General features: G+C 45.9%; 1 protein-coding gene across 1 annotated transcript in view; it reads left to right on the top strand.

Moving 5' to 3' along the window:
- The first annotated feature begins 7,415 nt into the window (after positions 1-7,415).
- Positions 7,416-20,444, top strand: part of LOC8035734 (QRFP-like peptide receptor) — a 51,849-nt gene continuing 38,820 nt past the window's right edge. Inside the window, exon 1 of the mRNA XM_029971168.3 lies at positions 7,416-7,775. Within this exon, the coding sequence (XP_029827028.2) occupies positions 7,479-7,775 (297 nt within the window). The 5' untranslated portion in view covers positions 7,416-7,478. The remainder of the gene's footprint in view (positions 7,776-20,444) is intronic.

The following is a 20,444-nucleotide window of genomic DNA, read 5'->3' as shown; positions in this document are numbered from 1 at the left end:
TGCAGCCAAGGCTAACGGCACGAGGTCGTTTCCGGTCGCGGTAAGCTTCGGCAAGCTTAGCGCGACGGTGGACGCGGTCTAGTACAACTCCCTAATGCAACGAGTACGTTACAACGTTGCCGGAAAATGTAAGGTGTTACCGGTAACGCCGTTATATCTAACGCTTTACCTACGCCACTGGTTGTCTCCCACCATGACATCATGTGTTGTGGTCCGCCAAGTTCATATCTCAGTCCTCGCCTTGGCTAAAACTCCGAAGGCGAGGGAACGAAAAGCACACGCGACCGGTCCAAAGAAGCGCGAGCGTGCGTAGAGCACACCCATTACGTTGGCTGGTGTTATAGACGTTTTCGGTTTTCTGTACTTCTCAGTCACGTGGATTTCGTATCTGGTATCCGGGACGAAATTAATATACAAAATTTTAACCTGGAATATGCGAGAAAAATTAGTGAGGCAAAACAAGAATGTGTGGCATTCACGCCTTTTTCGTGAACACCTTCCAGCGGCGTGGCGAGATCAAGACGACGCTTTGCCGCATACCACAAGTGACGACATTTAAGATGGCTGCGCCCTTGAAGAAAAGATGTATAGGGCTTCAGCGGCCACTCTTTACGTTTCACTATATTACTCCTTTGACGACATACAAAGCACGGATGTCCCGATGACTGTAAACATAACTTAAAGGGACTCTGCAATCATATTTATGCATCTACCTTTTTTGCGATTTCCACGTCTCTTGAGGCTCGGGCAAGGCAGCGGGACACGGAGAGAGAACTAAATATAAGTGCGTCATATTTTAACCGGACGACGCAGAAACCTCCCCCACCTAGGGGGGAACCGCGGTGCCGAAAGCGCGCGATATATGAAGTCTTTGGTCCAGGGCTTGCTACTGGTCAGAGCCGCTAAAAGCTTCTTTTTAGTCGAAATACAGATTATAAGTGGCGCGAACCGTTTCAATTATCTATGAAAGTAGTTGTCGTTCGGTATTATAGATCGCAAAAAGAAACACAATTCAGTTTATAAAGTACGGAAACAAGAAATGACCCATCAACATACCCGCCACCAAACGGTGGAAAAGACGGCGCATAAAAGAATGGGGTAGTGGGATCTGGCGCCGACGAGCGGCAAAGGTAGAAAGGTCCCGGATGTACGCGGCGGCGCTGCGATCGTATACGGGCCGAACGTTCCGGAGGCCTTCGGCGTGCAGGTTTGCTTGCGGTTTGGCCGTTCGGCGGTATGGCAGCGCGAAGTGGCTCTCGTTCTGAAATTATCTTTACCCCGTGTTTGCTGTCGTTTGTGGCCAATGAAGTGTCATGCTGAATTAGTGTTTAATCGCGCAGCAAATGCAATGCGAGCCGCCCTGGCTGCCCGCTTCATACAGCCTATCCAGAACATGCTTTAGTAACGCCCTCTCGAGCCGCTGGCACGGGGTGCGGCAGCCGTGAGCGCTCGCTGAGCTCACTACCCCTCCTCTAGTTCACGGTAAAACCCCTTTATCCTGGGAAAGGTGGCGACATTCATTGTTGTAGAAATGCCCGAGGCACGTGCCGCGCACCACTTCTGGGAAATTCATGGCGTCTAAAATCTAGCACAGTACTGGGCTGTGCCGCCAAGATCTTCCCAAAGGCTGCACCTTGCACGTGCCTCGTCCATCGACGCACCTCTCAAAGCTGTTGTAGATTATGCCATCTGGTAGCAGGTAACGAGAGGAAAAGGAGGTAGAGGAGCGCAGAACCATGAGATCATGAACGGCACGAGGAAGAACGATAAACCGACACCATCGAAACGGACGTGCCCGGGATCTCTTCCTTACACAAGCGGCCAAGGACGACGTCCTGTAGGAGGTTATTTCTCGCTTGTTTTTGTAATTTTAATTTGCCTATAACTTTTAAAATAAAGCGAAATTCGAGAAAAGAAAAGTTTCATTAAGTTGCTACGTTCAGTGCGCTCAGATTCGGTGCAAATTAAAAACCATTAAAAAAAGTCCTTGCAGGGCACCTTTAAGAATACACGAGCAGACGCTCCCATGTTAATGGGTTTTATATGGCGCTAAAGTTGGCTCTTAGGTGGTCTATTTATGCTGGGAACTCAATCAATGCACGCTAAGTATCTATAGGTCTGTAGCCCTCAAGTTTGGGCAGCGCCTCTGGTGAGCAAAACCAAATATTTCGCAACGTTTCAATTGCACGTTGTTGTTTGTTTGTTTTTTTTTCATTTTACTTCCGGACGTTTAACTGGTATAATTTCATCGGTGGATAACTTTTCTTTAAAGGCAGCAAGAACAAAAATGCTCAAAAAAGCACTCGTATCTTCTTGATAGGACAGCGCGAGCTAAACTTCTCTTCTGCATTTTTAACGCGCGTGAACAGATGCTGACGCACGCTTGTAAACGGCTGTGACTGGACCATGATCGAACAATGCAGTTTCGCTTTATGCTCGATGCAAACATTACATGGGCGCGTCTTACTTACGTGCTCGTGCCTCCTGGCCGAGAGAATAAAGACTATGAAACTCAAAATTACAATTACGCCTGACATTTTTTACGCTAGTTCAGGTCTATACAAATTATATTGTATCAACTGTAAGTACAGACATTAATATTCTCGTATTCGCAGATGGTTGTGTTTTGTTGAAAACCATAACCTCTGTCGATGACCAAAATCTGCTTAATTCTTCTCTTACTCTAGTTGACGATTGGTGCAACAAGTGGGAAATGAATTTCGCGAAGACTGTTCACTTACGCGCGACATGGAAAATTAAACCTTTGAAATTCGCATCTCAAGTAAATAATGTTACAATATCCGAAGTGAGTAAATACAAATATCTTATAGTAACCCTAACACGCGATCTACGATGTTCAAGGCATATCCAAAATATCACGCAGTTCCTCAGTTTTTCAAAAATTAGGTTTCCTACGACGCAAGTGAAGACATGTTCCAACCTCCGTTAACCTCCAAGCGTACAACTCCTTGGTAAGGTCAAAAATAAAATATGCTAGTATAATCTCGGATCCAAACACGAGAAAAGTTCCTTGAAAGTTTGAGATAATCGGAAGGAGAGCAGTTCCTTTTATTTATGAAAAGTACAAGGCTTGACTCCCCATCCTTCTTCATAGCGGCAAGCAATGTGATGTCCATAGAACAACCTAGAAAGATTGCAATACTAAAGCAATTGTATCTTCTTTATTATGAGAAGCTGTACGTCAACTCTAGTTTATATCTTACCTCTTTATCTTCCAAAGCCACTAGGAACCACCATTAATTTTATTTTCACCAATATTAGCTCGAACTAACAATTTCAAATTTTCATATTTTCCACGCACCTTATCATAATATTACGCCCCCCCCCCCCCCTTACATCTTCACAGCCCCTAAGTTTAATAAAGCACTTGATCATCATCCTTTTTAGGTATTGCCATTGTTCTCTTGTGTTGTAAGCATCTTTGAACATATGTTGTACAACTTTTTTTACCGTTTGTTAGTTATGGAAGTGTTAATTACTAATAATTATGAATGCTATGTGTAATGAAGGCTTGAATGTCTTCTGTACCTCACACCTGCATGGGCCTATCAAAATGCCTGCAGTATGTTATAAATAAAAATATAAGTAAATAAATACACGGCAAAACACAGCGGCACGCACTTTTTCGTAGATATTGAAAAAGGGGGAGTGTCGCGGTAAGCTTTCTATTACACTAAGGGTGGATAAATAGTATTTGCACCATAAAAAGTGTATCTTAAAATTTACTTTAGTGACCCTTTAAGCAGGCCGATGTAGTAATTTATTCTTATTTTTTTAGTATTTGTTCCGAACATATCTCAATGTCTATGTTCTACATCTTACCCGACTAACCTTTCTCCTACGTCAGCGGGTAATTATCGTGACATGGCGAGTAAACAATCCGCGACTCGATTTTGGAACGGCCGGTATAATCGCCGGGACTTACTTTGTCTTGGGCTACAGCAAAAAGAAAACATAGCACCGATGGCGGAAAATAGCCGATGATCTCTTTTAATCATGGCTAAAGCACTTGAAGAGACGATGATGTTTATACCGCTTCAAAGTTTTTCCTTGAGAGTGAGGACGCGGTGTTTGCTAAGGTGGCTCAACCAGCTCCTTTTGTTCACATTCCGTTTGGGCTGTATTCGCGTCTTCAGCTTGACGCTCGCTCTCTCGCGGCGGAAACGGGAAGCGCTTTAGTGAGGGTCCCCCAATTCTCCGGCTCAGCGGGCACGGCGGAACTGCTCGCGATCATGGCTCGCGAAATGTCATTTCCGAATGCAAACAACACTCTTCACTGCCTCACCGTAGTGCTGCAGCCAGTATGGGATTGTACCTTACTGGAGAGTTTTAGTATTGCGCATAGAAGCAAACGAAAGCGGTATGCGTTTGCGTTAGAGGTGCGTGCCCCCCGTTGTGCGGGCGCTTCATCGCCATGCGCCATGCAAGACCGCAATTTTGGGCTGCGCGCACGCGCAGTGTGGAACACGAAAAGCTAACGCAAACGCGCAGCGCTTGCGTTCGCTCGTATACGCAATACTAAAACTCACTGCTGTTTCACCGGCTTCCAACGCCAACGAAACGTGCTGTGGTGCGCAGACGAGCAACCAGGTAGGCGTTCCTTCGAACTGGAAAAGCTGAGATTGGCGAAACGAAGGAGCGTTAAAATAAGCAACTGAATGTTATAAAAATATTAATAGTTAAAAAAAGATTTTTTTTTTAATCTTTTGGGCATTTGGTTTGGAAGGATATTGGCGGCGACTTTGGACGTTTTGCCGATTGTCAATGTCGCGACTTTGATAGCAAAATATCCATACCCCTCATTAATGTAATTTTACATGGATTTTGGTCATTAGCTAGAATACCTTCATCGATTTTAAACTATTTTTATTTTATTACTTGGTAATTAAAAATGTTCAGCCTTTCCACTCTCGTGAAGAAGGAAGACCAGCGGAGCTGTACTGGATACACTGTGTGCTTCTTCTTCGTCGTCGTCTCTTTTTCGCGCTGTTTCCTACGATGAATTCCCACCAACGCGCCCAACTATCCATTTTTCTATTATAGCTGGAAAGGTTGCCGCCATCGGCGAGCGACGGCGGAAACCATACTGCTTGTGTGCTTGCCGCCGTCGCTTATAGATAGCGGTGGCTCTCCAGGTAGGTTTGTGTCGACATACACGGACACGATCCTGGGAAAACCAGCCCTTAACAGCTCCGTTGTAAAAATGCTGCAATTGGCACCAGTGATTTTGATTAGCACACTTTTGATTGACATATTTGTTCGCGCGTTTAAGATTAGATCATAAGAAACAAATTATATTAGAGCTTAAAAAATTACGTATTAAAATATCTGAATTTTAATAATATTATTAATACAAATGGCGGCAATGTATGCCCCCAATTAACGCCAATATCACTAAAATACGCCATTTAACCATAATAGTCTTTCCAGAAAGGTATAATTTTGTCTCCTTTTTAGCATAAGTAAAACTCTGACATCGTTATCAAGATCGACAAACAGTCAAACACTAGATGTAATATAAAGTCCTATGCGTCCTGCGTTGCCTATAATAAACACACGCACACACTTCAACTGTCTGACTCGGATTCCGTCTTTGGGTTGTTGCAGTGAGAGCAGCGTTTATTAATGGAAACATGTTGTGGACATATTGTTAAAATTTGAATTATTCTCTTAATCTTGTGCTGGGAATAATGTTAAACCAATTAATTATCTAAATACCTAAAAACCCATTAAAAGGCCCGCGGTTCATTGCTTCCCTGGACAATTATCTGAGCGAGAAAAGGCAGCGAGAACGTTAAAATATCAGGACTGATTTTTTTCAACAACTACAAATATCAGCCTCGATCGAACATGTCTACCACAAAATAAAGTTAGTGCTAACAACTTGTTTAACTAAATAATTACAATGTGAGACACATCTTGAGTTAGGAAAGGATCCGAAATTAAGACCTATATCGAGAAACTAAATTGAAAATAAAGGTTAGTTTCGGTTTTGCTCCAGAAGTAAGACGTGCCTCCTGGAGTAAGTATTACGCTAAGCACCGTTTTTGTTTTCAGGATAAAAGGGTGACCTGGACTGATAGCATCCTAGCTTCCACGTGTTACCAGAAATAATTTGTGTCACTCAGTGAAGCCAGCACACTAGACAGGCTCAACAGCGGCACGGATCTCCGACCCTCACTAAAACCGTCATTTTGCAAAACGAGTGGCGCCACCTATAGTTAGTTGAAGTCGCGAATATGGAGTTCACACTTATTTACTCCTTTCAGTTAGACTTTAAAAATGTGTTTTTATTAATCAGCGCGATCGCTGTAAGTCCAGGTCCAGGTGTCATAGACGCATATGTTTCACGCATCGTAATTGGCACCAATTGCGTTTTGCAGAAATTACTTCCACACGGTGTAGCAATACAGCGCAGGGGCTTTCTGAACAGTTATATGTAACTTGCATTCGCTTTGACGCGAATGTGATTACAAATTCACAAAGAAAAATTTCAATACCGCTATAGGGCAATTTTTTAGGGGAGACGTGCCGGGTTGTTGACTGATTACATACATGAAATGTTCAATGCTTTCATTGCTTTACAAGCGTTATCCTCTCATTACACACACTCTGGAAAGAAATGTAAAAAAATACTTCCACATCATATACTGCGTTTGAACATTTACAATCTTTAACGTAAGAATAGAGAGTTTCCTCCAACGCCAAAGACGAGGATGCGAAAAAACTCCTTTTTACGCTCGCACTCTGCAGTCAATTCCTGCGTTGAAAACAGCAAATCGCAATGACCACAGATAGATAGCTGCACTTCATACTTTGTTACTTCGAACGTCTGCCACCAAAGCCTACGTATCAAACGAGCTTTGACGGCTGTTGGCACAGAAAGCAGACGACGAACAGATCACGTGATACATTTGCTCGATTTTATCCAACGTTACCCTTCGATCGAGAAGTGTAGCGTGAGTAATTACTCCGGAGTAAACAACCCTCTTCTGGAACGCGAGTTCTGACGTCATCGAGAAAGCGCGAATAAGTTTTGAAACGCCACTGTACGAAACCTTTACTCCGGAGTCGGATCGAGTAAATTTTTGGAACACAGCCTCTGTTTAATCCCAGAGCGCTACATGTCCCTACGAGCCACTGAAGCCAATTGGGCAGTGCCAAAAGCGCGAAGTCATGGCGTGTGTCATCTTTATGTTTGTGTATTATTATCGGCTGAATCAGTCAAGCACTCTGACTGCGCCGCGACCGTGCCCCTTTAGTATGCCCGTCCGTGTTTGTACGTACGCCTTCTACCTTCGAACGCGCTCTGACTTATGGTAAAATAAAATATAGTCGCGGCGGAAAATGTCGTTCGATCAGACGTTTACTGCTTTTTTTTTCTAACTTTGATTACAGAAGACAAGAATCCAACACCAGAACCCGCAGTATAACCTAGCGGCCACGGAATCAAGAGCATGGAGTTATTGGCGGCCAACGGCACCTGGCTGTCCAATTCCGAGTCGTCCGTGGAAGACGACGATGACCTTCCGGATGACTACGACTATGAAGAGTCCGCCACCCGCTACGACCTAGCAGACCTGGTGCCCACAGCGACGGTGTACGGTTCCACGCTGCTGCTCGGCCTGGTAGGGAACCTGCTCATCGTGTACACTGTGGCCAGATTTCAGCGTATGCGCAGCATCTCCAACATCTTTCTCGCCAGTCTGGCAACGGCGGACCTCCTCATCGTGCTGCTCTGCATCCCCGTCAAGGTGAGAATGCATAGTAGAAAGTGAAAACAGATGGCGGCATAAGTTCGAAATTAAATGCCAGCTGTCCGGGGATGAATTCCACAGTGCAGAGAGAAAATAACTTCAAATTAGGACCATAATTAGAGCCTTCCCCGATATCAGTGTAATTCTGACCTAGTGAAACTCAAAAGAAAGTATTCACACAACGCGCGAATTTAAGGTAAGGCCGTCCTGCATGGAACCGTATGCTATTAAATTACAAAGAATCAAAATTTGTATGATTTTTATGGCAAGGTACGGGGACATCTGCGTAAACTTTTAACCCTATTGGGGGAATGTGCGAAAAACAAGAGATGACATCGGCTCTGCGGAGTTCGCTTTAAAAAGTTCGTGAAACTATATACCGTTGGGATGTTTCTCATCTTAACCTACCTCACTGGCACTAGTGGGACGCAGGTATGGTCGTACATGACGCCACTGGTCAAAAAGCTTCTTGGTCACTGCGAAGTTTCAAGGATTAAAACTGACTTACTTCTTCAGTCTCTACTTCGTAAAACTTGATGACGGTTAGATGACGTAGTCGTGTTGCTTTGCTGACGTGAGACTCCCGTGGTGACGATATTTGAATGCAGCTCACAGATTGAACACGATCACCGCATGAACACACGGCTTCTTCTCGTGGCGACCAATGCCTCAACGAGCATTCGGTTAGGCCCGTTCAGGTTTGAGCAGCTCTCCAGGCGAGCAAATTAAAATATTTGTGACTCGCGTTTCGAACATGCGTCATTGTACTTCCCCACTGCAGTTTTTTTATAATATTTTTCATTATGGGTGAAAGCGTAGCAGAGGCAGAGGTAGAGGCAAATGTGCAGTAAAGTCCCTCTATCTTGGGAAAAGTGGCGCCATTCATTGTTGTGGAAATGCTCGAGACACGTGCCGCGCGCCACCTCTGGGAAGAACAAGGCGTCTGATATCTAGCTCTGTGCTGCGCTGTGCCGCCATGATTTTCCCAAGTGCTGCACGTTGCACGTGCCTCGTGCATCGACGCACTTTGCGCTACTTTTAAAATGTGAGTGAAGTGGCTTTAAAGTGCAGCCCCCCGCACCGCCATCTTTATGTACCGAGTCGCTTGAAATGCCCGAGCCGCATGAGCGACGATTGTGGAATCATGGCGACCGGAGCGGCGTCTATCTCCCTTTCAATCAGGCAGGAGCTCGTTGGTTGGAAGGGAGCAAAGCCAGCAGACAAGAAGGGACGCGCGTGTGCATTGTGCCGTTCTCGGCACTATACTGCCGGCGTCAGGAAGGTCGGCGCTCCGGCGTTATCTCTGTGACGTCACTTCCGTGACCACGTTTTCACGACATCGACCTCCCAACATTGCACCCTCTTCCAAGTGCAGAGAAAGTCATAGTTCTGCGTCAAAGAAAGCACCCCAATCTACTATTTACATGCCTCAAGCTCAGGTACAACGATGCCGAAATGTCCCGGAGCTCGAGACGCTCCCGAGCGCCCCAACCTGCCCCCAGCCGAATGGTGGCGCCCGTGGGACTCCTACTAAGACGGTACTAATGATGAACCATAGGATAATTTAAGTGGCCCCAATATTTGTACGAATAATATTACACTACGTTTATTGATAAAAGTTTTTCTAGACAACTTATTAGCAAGAATCTTGAAATATATTTTTTTTTCACAGCAGCGGAGCCTAGCGGCCGGCAGAGACAACATTGCGATTAATGAATTAACCTGCTACGTTGTGTACCAATTCACGGAGCACTTATCTTGGTCAAGAAAAGCCTAAGTGTCCACAGCTTACGTTTACTTAGGGCCGGTTGCACCAACGTCACTTACCTTAACCCAAAGCGGCTCTTTTTTAAGTCGGCTTACCGTCCTAAACCGAGCTCGGATAAGCGCGGGTTTAAATTCCGGTTGCACCAACGTTAACCCGGCTTTACAGACGCGCCCCTAGCTAAACGCTGGATTTGCCTAGGGAATGTAGGGACAAACAGAGCGAACTAGGGAACGCTCGGATTGACGAATACGATTGGCGGTGAGGAATTTCGTGATGTAAACAAAAGAACCTGCTGCAGTCGGCGTCTGCTTTTCGCTGTATTTCTTCATTGAGTAAGGAATTAAAGATCTCCAAATTCAACCTTTTTTTTTTTTTCGCTTAACTTTCAAAATAGGAGTCAACGCTTTAAATAAACACGAATGCTCTTCACATCCGTGACTGTGTGTTTAATATCGGTCAATAACAGAATATTTTGACCGTGACAGTAGTTTTCGTGCTCACATTTAGAAATGAAGGAGCCATCAAGGGCCCCATATCTCACCAAACGCGAGAAAGACGCTCTACTCGCTACATCGCTGAAGACAAAACATCATCGAGAATAAGTAGGCAGGTAAGATGACTACTAAAATCAAGTCATGCCTGAGACCGATGAAGTTCAAAACAGTGACGAACGCGCCACGGCAGCTGCGAAAATGCCCGGAAATCGTCGAATAGAAGTCGTCGAGTTGTCGTCGCCACGAATGAAAGCTGTAAAGCAAAATATTCCTAAAAAACGCGATCACCAGAAAAGTTACGGTTATGAAACGATACAGTTTTCTGAAGCCAAGATTCTACTCGCGAGACAAGAAAAGTTCACCGAGGATTGCCTCGAAACTCAGAAAACAAAAGAACTTGACTTTTCGCTGTTTTATCATTTAAAAGCGCCGCAATCTGATGCAAACGGCAGAAGTGTCGACAATCAGCTGATCGCCGAGGTCATGAACTGCCACTATTCAACGCGCTGATCGGATTGAAGGATATGCGTTGCAAGTAGAAATAAACAAGGTGGTAAATAACAATACGTTACAGTTATGCGAAAATCAGTAAAGTAAGTACATACGAATAAGCTTGTTGGCAGAGTAACCAACCGGAAGACAGACGTGAGCCCCACAGCTCCGTACGTATCTCGGTTAGGGCTAACACGCACTGAAAGTGGAGAGCCAACTTGAAAACAGGGGTCGATAAACACTTTACGCGACAATATTTTGCATCCTTGTCACAAACGAAGGTCATTCTGGCGAGACTCTCACGCTGTTGTGGCCTAAAACACCTTGTACAACCGATTTCGTCCACCGCGTCGACCGCCACAAACCAGCCGCCATGTTTTATATCCAGGATTAAGAAACAACCAAAAGCAAAGCGCCCAATGTTGAGCGCTTAGGATAAGCGTAGTTTAGTGCTAGGTTTAGCGATAAGCGATTTTGGTGCAACCGAACGAAACCGAAACTTAGCTTAGGTTCCCGGCTAAGCTCCGCTTTGCGTAAGCGGCTTTGGTACAACCGGCCCTTAGAGTTCCTGTATAGGCTCCCTACGGAAGCCAGAGTTGCGCGTCTGTTTTCCACGTGCCGCCGCGCCGCTATTCGCCGAGATCCGATCACGTGAGGAGCCGAATCAAGTGATGTGCAGGAAAGTAGACGTTGCACGCGCCCCGCCGTACGTACCCCTGCTTCTGAGCGCGCCGCATGCCGTGCAGGAAAGACGGCGCTACGGAGATGAACGCGAAACTGGCTCCCGTAGGGAGCCACTACAGGAACTCTACGTTTACTATATCACTCTATGGGATATCATTTTCTGATCGCGTGGCCGCTTGTTCTGACTGAGAGTAGAAAGGGTGAACTCTGCTCAATTACTCTCTTTGCTGCGACTGCGTGGAAGAAAAAACTAACGTGCGTTGAATAGGTTGTGAATGTCAAGGAATAATTGTAAACAGTGTTTGCTGAAACTACAAAAAAATTTTGCAAAGACACTTTCTAAAGCTGCGATCCCAATGGCGGTTGAACAGTATTCGCAAAGTGGCTGCGAGCGCGGTTGCTGCCACCGAAAACCCCGGCATTGCTAATTTTTTTATGGTCTCAAACGCTTTAGAAACGCGTTATATAATTTTTAAAAAAAGGATCATCGCGTACAAAATTATTTTTGGTGTGCGAAATCAATTCTCATAACTCCGTTTGTCCGTTCTGTGGTCGGTGACAGCTTAAGGAGTTTAGGGCGAGGGAAAAGAAGGCTGGGAAGGAGGGAGAAGGCGGAATGGGGGGAGAGAGGGAATGCTTCCTCCTCTCCAGTCCTCCTTTTCCACGCCCTGAACTCTTAATCTGTCACAAAATATAGTTCTCGTTCACCGTACTGCTCCGAAGTTTCAGTGTTTCTTTTGCCGAGCCCCTTTCGATATGGATGCTCATTGTATCGACGTGCGCTCGTGTATCACTTACTGCGTGATATACGTAAAAGACCCCTTGCTCACAGTCGTACTGCAATGGCTAAATTTATCATCTGCAGTGGGTAACAATGTCGCCATACTATACGGACCAAACTCCCGCTGTATAGACAATAAACGACTAATTTCTTGTTTTATTTTTGCCAAGCCCTCGCAAGCCATTTTTCTTTTTTTCGCTTCGACGCGTTTTTCGGATAGAGTCTTTCACGAGAAAATCGCAGCGCAGCAGTGCGACATTCTTTATTAGAGAGTTTTAGAGTAGGAGGCCCCAAAGCTTGCGGGCCCTGAACAATTGAGTGCCCACCAATGCGCATGCGCAAAACCCAAACATCGTTTGGGGTTTTGGGTTGGCACTCGCTCCCAACGCAAAACTCGAGAAATAGCGTAGGGCGCCTATTTTCTTGCGAACGGGTTGCGTCAGCAAACATGGCGGTGCCATTTCCACTCGCGTCGGAGCACATTTGTCATGGTCGCTGCAACATTAGCCGATTTCATAGCCAATGAATGGTGCGACCGGCTTTCGCTTTGCTTTAATCCGCTCATGTCACGAAGAATGAGCGGTGGGCTCACCCCATTTTAAAGATCGTCCCCGATTCTGGCCGTTTCTAAGCCTAAAGAGACGCGGTAACCGTTGGCATGGCAACGTATTGCTACTCCGTGGCTTCGAATGGATTTCGTTCGTGGCACGATACGTGCAGCTTGAAAGCAATTATTTCAAGGCTTCAAAGTCGCTACAGCTCAGATGTGAATAGACTAGCTGCTCGCAGGGTATGCTCGCTCGCGTTCGTCTCAGTTTCGGCATAGTCGACGGCCTAAATATACGGGGACAGACGGTCAAAGCTCACACGAGCGCCCAAACAAACCGAAAATGAGCGTCAAATTAGAGAGCTACGGATTGGATTGTTTTCGGCTGAATACAGCCAACAAAATTTATACAGATTTTAGATCGTCCCTTGTTTTAGCCGGCTTGATTGGGATTTACCTTAACTATTCTTCGCAAACAAAAAATACTTGTTAAGCGCACATGTTTTACGTTTTTTTTTCTCTAATATTTTTTTTTTATTTTTACGCTCGTTAGCCACATTGGCACTGTAAGCGGGAAACGTAAGCGCGCTGCGCAGCATTGCGAAACCTTGGCACGAGTATTAAATTTAGCCCAAAACCGCGCTTCCCACGCGCTCCATGTCTTTCTACAATGGACTTATTTTGTATTTTTGGATTACGCGCAATACTTTTGTAATTAAAACCAGATGTTTATCTCCACTAATTAAAAAAAGTTAGCTAACTCTGGTTAACGATTATTCTTATCGTTACGGTTAGTCCCCTATACTATGTGACCCATGCTGTATAACTCGCCTGCACGGACGGCTCTTCTGTAGCTTTCACCGCTTCTTTAGACAAAACAAAAATGGTAAAGCAAAAAAAAAAGCATTGTATATATTTTTTTTTATCAATACTGCCAGCCCTTTTAGGGCCAAAGCAGGAGTGGATGATACAGAAATATTGGCACATTTGTCTCTGATACAAATTAAAACAACAATACTTGTGTGCACACACTCTTCTTCTAGCGCACACAACCATAACAATAGCTTAACTTCTAACAAAGCAATATCACTTAATACAAAACATCGTCTCCTTATACAATTCAAAAACACAGCAAGTAGAACATTTTAACACTCAAAAACCGCATCTAAGGCATTTGAAAAAATGGAAAAAGAATCAAGATTTACTATTTCACCTGGAAGTTTATTCCATAATTCAATTGTACGCACAAAAAAAAGACTGTTTGAATGCATTTATTCTAGCATTAATAGGTGCTACCATCTTCGAATGGTGTAAGCGCTGAGAGTGAAATGTTCTTGGCTTTAGGTATTTTGAGCCATCTATTTTTAGGAGGTTATTATATATCTGAAAAAACAACTTCACCCGCTGACATGCCCTTCTGTTTATTAAAAGCTGTAAATTTGCTTTTGTTTTAAGTCCCGTGACCGACGTGGTCCGTCTAAAATCCGAAAAGATTACACGTGCCGCCAGTGATTGTACATCTTCGAGTTCCTTAACAAGACAGCATTGCCAAGGATCCCAGACCGCAGACGCATATTCAAGGATAGGCCTAATAATGGTTTTATATGCTAAAAGTCTAACCGAGGGAGGAGCTCCGCCTAGCGTTCTTTTTAGAAACCATAGCTTGTTAGTTGCCCTTTTTCGAATGTATTCCACATGTTTGCTCCATTTTAAATCACTTGCGATAATCACTCCTAAATATTTATAACTCTCAACGTTCGTCAGCTTGAAGCCACAAACAACATAGTTGAATGTCAATACAGTATTTTTAGTTGAAACATGCATGTACTGCGTTTTGTGAACATTAATCATCATGTCATAATCTTGGCACCACGACGCAATGCCTGATAATGTGCTGCTCAAATTTATCTGGTCTTCGACTGAATATACGGGTGTGTAAATTACGCAGTAATCTGCAAACATTCTTATTTTTATGGGGCCGCTAGTTGAAATTGAAAACAAGCTGTTAACATATATCAAAAAAAGTAAAGGGCCCAAAACCGACCCTTGGGGTACTCCAGAATGAACATCTAACAATCCCGAGAAGGCACCATTTACATCCACGAATTGCTGGCGATTTGTGAGATACGCATTTATCCAGCTGATAATATGTGAGGGAACTTCAAGGTCTATTAATACTTTAACTAGTTTACGGTGAGGTACTCGGTCAAAGGCCTTTGATAAATCAATAAACACCGCATCCACCTGGGTTCTGTCATTTACATAGGTTGATAATTCGCGATAAAATCCAATTAACTGAGTCACTGTTGACAGTCCCACACGAAAACCATGTTGGCTGGGGTTAATTGTACCTTTTGATTCGAGGAAAGAAACAAGGTGTTTATTTACGATATGTTCCAACAATTTACAGGATGCACATGTCAGAGAAATGGGACGATAGTTTTCAACCGAGTCACCTTTTCATCTTTTTTTGACGGGAACAACTCTAGCTACTAGCCAGTCATCCGGTAACACCGCATCTTGGATTGATCTAGTGAATATGCATGATAGGTATTTGGCGACCCACTCAGCGTACCTTTTGAGAAATGCGTTAGGTAAAGCGTCCGGTACGGGTGATTTTTTAGCGTCAAGTGATCGTAACAACGACAGTATACCCTGCTCAGATATAAGACTGCTTACGTTATCTATACATGGGATTGTATTGTGATTACCTGACTCTCTTGTAAACACAGATTGAAAATACCGATTAAATTCAATCGCAATTTTTGCCTTGTCGCTCACTGAGTCGCCGTTAATGCACAACAGTGGGTGATGCTGCTTCTCACCGGTGATAGATAACGCCAGAACTTTTCGGGGGCAGATAAAAGAAATTCAGGTAATGACTTTGTGAAGTACGTTTCTTTGGCTGACTTTATCTTCCTTTTTAGATTACCAGCCTGCTCACAAACATCATGCGAATGGTGCTTGCGGAGCCTTTTTGAATTTTCGTTTTGCGTGTAAAATTTCCCTCGTGATCCATGGGTTTTGGCGTTTAATCTTTTTCTGTTTTTGAGGAATAAAATTAATAATGCAATTTTCATTTACATCGGTCATCTGATCGAAGCCGTCGAAATACTGCTCGAGATGGTCAACTATCGACTCGTCATTCGCCCTTTCAAAATCGTAGTACATTTTCACTTGAGCAGGGTTAGCGTGACACACAGACATGTTACACTTGAAAAATACCATTTTGTGATCAGATATGCCGTCATGGACAAAAACATTGCAGTCATCGAAGTCGTTGCTAACAAACAATAGATCAAGTAAAGAACATGACGTGCCAGTAACACGCGTGGGTTCTGTAACAACCTGACGCAGACCACAACTGAAAGCGAGCTCAAGCAGCGACTCAGACACATTTGTACCCAGGCTAGCCACACCATCTTGAGACCAACTTACATTGGGAGCGTTGAAATCTCCTCCTATTACTAATTTAGTTCGAGCATTAGTGTTAGCGATTAAGTAATCAATTATTTCTGTTAATTCTTCTGAGGACGACCCGGGTTTTTTGTAGACAGTCCCGAGTGTTATCCAAGCCCCGAAAAAGTTTAACTTGCACCAAACACTTTCTGTGTTACCAACGCGTTCCATTAACTGGTAAACAAGGTTTTCCTTTATAGCTATAGCAACCCCGCCACCTCGGGAACATCTATCTTTGCGAATTAACCTGTAGTTAGCCGGTACCACTTCACTGTTTTGAATACCTTCATGCAGCCACGTTTCTGATATCATAATTACATGTGGGTCGTAAGTAAATATTAGCGCCTCTAGTTGGTCAGCCTTATTCACGATGCTTCTCGCATTTAGTGATATCAGCCTTAGCTCCTTTTTTTCTGTCTCGTCACTTTGTCATGCGGCGGTATCGGACAGAGGATGGCTACTCTGCCCAAGTTTTACTTTATCATTTTTTTGGTGATCACAGATGTAAACTTCGCCGTTTATTTTCAGCTTATCGTAGGACAGATACACCTTATCACCTTTTTCCCTGTTAGATTGCGAGCTGCCCCAAAGCAGCTTTCTGATGGAGCGTACCCGAAATGAAAAGTCTTCACCGATAGATATATTCGTGCCTTTCAGCTTTCTTGCATATTAAAGTATTACCTGCTTTTCTCGGTAATCCATAAGTTTGAGTATGACGGGACGTTGGAAGCCTCTGCGAGGCTTTCCTAGGCGATGAATGCGCTCGATAGTGTTTATCGTTACTTCTAATTTTTGTTCGAATATTTCTGTGAGTACCTTTTCGTTTAGTGAAGACAAATTTTCATCTGAAGGCTCATTTAGTCCATATATCACTAAGTTATTTCTACGCTCTCTGTTTTCGAGATCATCAATTTTTTGTTCCAGAGTGTGAACATGTTTTTGAAATTCTTCTGCCTGGGCCTTTATGAGGTCTTCGTTTGACGTAACCCTAGCGGACAAGTTCTCTAATTTTTCCTCTAAACCATTAGTACGCTTCAGGCGTGTGTCTACATTAGCACTAATTTTTATCAATAGCTCGTGATCAGTTGGCCCTGGGTTTGACTCAACGTCACCACAAACAAGAAGACTTAAGACACATGCACAACACTTCATCAGAAGAAAACAACACTGTGGGCTCGGCACAACAACTAAAAAGCGATTACTAGTTCTAAACGACTTAAGTACCCTTTTTCAACTAACCTGATAGAAGAGAATGCATGGTTTAGCCATGGTATCTTGTCGGCGAGTGCCGAACCCACTGGCGTGCGTCCTGTCTGGCTTGGCTCTTATGGGCACCGCTTGCAGCGCTGTTGTTGACGAAGGTTTGCAGAAAGGCGTTTCTTCCAGTTCCGGCACGTGTCGCTGTTCCAGATGCGATCACAGGCCGCAAATGCTGCTCCCTTCGAAGGCTCCGTAGTCTGCCTTGATGGTGCGATCCTTACGGCTATCAGAAGAGCCGGGTTCCGTGCACAACAGCAACATGGGGATGACCTGATAGAAAAGAATGCATGGTTTAGCCATGGTATCTTGTCGGCGAGTGCCGAACCCACTGGCGTGCGTCCTGTCTGGCTTGGCTCTTATGGGCACCGCTTGCAGCGCTGTTGTTGACGAAGGTTTGCAGAAAGGCGTTTCTTCCAGTTCCGGCACGTGTCGCTGTTCCAGATGCGATGACAGGCCGCAAATGCTGCTCCCTTCGAAGGCTCCGTAGTCTGCCTTGATGGTGCGATTTTTACGGCTATCAGAAGAGCCGGGTTCCGTGCACAACAGCAACATGGGGATGACCTGATAGAAAAGAATGCATGGTTTAGCCATGGTATCTTGTCGGCGAGTGCCGAACCCACTGGCGTGCGTCCTGTCTGGCTTGGCTCTTATGGGCACCGCTTGCAGCGCTGTTGTTGACGAAGGTTTGCAGAAAGGCGTTTCTTCCAGTTCCGGCACGTGTCGCTGTTCCAGATGCGATGACAGGCCGCAAATGCTGCTCCCTTCGAAGGCTCCGTAGTCTGCCTTGATGGTGCGATCCTTACGGCTATCAGAAGAGCCGGGTTCCGTGCACAACAGCAACATGGGGATGACCTGATAGAAAAGAATGCATGGTTTAGCCATGGTATCTTGTCGGCGAGTGCCGAACCCACTGGCGTGCGTCCTGTCTGGCTTGGCTCTTATGGGCACCGCTTGCAGCGCTGTTGTTGACGAAGGTTTGCAGAAAGGCGTTTCTTCCAGTTCCGGCACGTGTCGCTGTTCCAGATGCGATGACAGGCCGCAAATGCTGCTCCCTTCGAAGGCTCCGTAGTCTGCCTTGATGGTGCGATCCTTACGGCTATCAGAAGAGCCGGGTTCCGTGCACAACAGCAACATGGGGATGACCTGATAGAAAAGAATGCATGGTTTAGCCATGGTATCTTGTCGGCGAGTGCCGAACCCACTGGCGTGCGTCCTGTCTGGCTTGGCTCTTATGGGCACCGCTTGCAGCGCTGTTGTTGACGAAGGTTTGCAGAAAGGCGTTTCTTCCAGTTCCGGCACGTGTCGCTGTTCCAGATGCGATGACAGGCCGCAAATGCTGCTCCCTTCGAAGGCTCCGTAGTCTGCCTTGATGGTGCGATCCTTACGGCTATCAGAAGAGCCGGGTTCCGTGCACAACAGCAACATGGGGATGACCTGATAGAAAAGAATGCATGGTTTAGCCATGGTATCTTGTCGGCGAGTGCCGAACCCACTGGCGTGCGTCCTGTCTGGCTTGGCTCTTATGGGCACCGCTTGCAGCGCTGTTGTTGACGAAGGTTTGCAGAAAGGCGTTTCTTCCAGTTCCGGCACGTGTCGCTGTTCCAGATGCGATGACAGGCCGCAAATGCTGCTCCCTTCGAAGGCTCCGTAGTCTGCCTTGATGGTGCGATTTTTACGGCTATCAGAAGAGCCGGGTTCCGTGCACAACAGCAACATGGGGATGACCTGATAGAAAAGAATGCATGGTTTAGCCATGGTATCTTGTCGGCGAGTGCCGAACCCACTGGCGTGCGTCCTGTCTGGCTTGGCTCTTATGGGCACCGCTTGCAGCGCTGTTGTTGACGAAGGTTTGCAGAAAGGCGTTTCTTCCAGTTCCGGCACGTGTCGCTGTTCCAGATGCGATGACAGGCCGCAAATGCTGCTCCCTTCGAAGGCTCCGTAGTCTGCCTTGATGGTGCGATCCTTACGGCTATCAGAAGAGCCGGGTTCCGTGCACAACAGCAACATGGGGATGACCTGATAGAAGAGAATGCATGGTTTAGCCATGGTATCTTGTCGGCGAGTGCCGAACCCACTGGCGTGCGTCCTGTCTGGCTTGGCTCTTATGGGCACCGCTTGCAGCGCTGTTGTTGACGAAGGTTTGCAGAAAGGCGTTTCTTCCAGTTCCGGCACGTGTCGCTGTTCCAGATGCGATGACAGGCCGCAAATGCTGCTCCCTTCGAAGGCTCCGTAGTCTGCCTTGATGGTGCGATCCTTACGGCTATCAGAAGAGCCGGGTTCCGTGCACAACAGCAACATGGGGATGACCTGATAGAAAAGAATGCATGGTTTAGCCATGGTATCTTGTCGGCGAGTGCCGAACCCACTGGCGTGCGTCCTGTCTGGCTTGGCTCTTATGGGCACCGCTTGCAGCGCTGTTGTTGACGAAGGTTTGCAGAAAGGCGTTTCTTCCAGTTCCGGCACGTGTCGCTGTTCCAGATGCGATCACAGGCCGCAAATGCTGCTCCCTTCGAAGGCTCCGTAGTCTGCCTTGATGGTGCGATCCTTACGGCTATCAGAAGAGCCGGGTTCCGTGCACAACAGCAACATGGGGATGACCTGATAGAAAAGAATGCATGGTTTAGCCATGGTATCTTGTCGGCGAGTGCCGAACCCACTGGCGTGCGACCTGTCTGGCTTGGCTCTTATGGGCACCGCTTGCAGCGCTGTTGTTGACGAAGGTTTGCAGAAAGGCGTTTCTTCCAGTTCCGGCACGTGTCGCTGTTCCAGATGCGATGACAGGCCGCAAATGCTGCTCCCTTCGAAGGCTCCGTAGTCTGCCTTGATGGTGCGATGCTTACGGCTATCAGAAGAGCCGGGTTCCGTGCACAACAGCAACATGGGGATGACCTGATAGAAAAGAATGCATGGTTTAGCCATGGTATCTTGTCGGCGAGTGCCGAACACACTGGCGTGCGTCCTGTCTGGCTTGGCTCTTATGGGCACCGCTTGCAGCGCTGTTGTTGACGAAGGTTTGCAGAAAGGCGTTTCTTCCAGTTCCGGCACGTGTCGCTGTTCCAGATGCGATGACAGGCCGCAAATGCTGCTCCCTTCGAAGGCTCCGTAGTCTGCCTTGATGGTGCGATCCTTACGGCTATCAGAAGAGCCGGGTTCCGTGCACAACAGCAACATGGGGATGACC

The sequence above is a fragment of the Ixodes scapularis genome, unplaced genomic scaffold, assembly GCF_016920785.2.
Source record: "Ixodes scapularis isolate PalLabHiFi unplaced genomic scaffold, ASM1692078v2 PGA_scaffold12__126_contigs__length_90152505, whole genome shotgun sequence".
In the NCBI taxonomy this organism is placed as follows: Eukaryota; Metazoa; Arthropoda; class Arachnida; order Ixodida; family Ixodidae; genus Ixodes; species Ixodes scapularis.
Note: the sequence above shows the minus strand (reverse complement) of the source record. Positions and strands in the feature narration are given on the sequence as shown.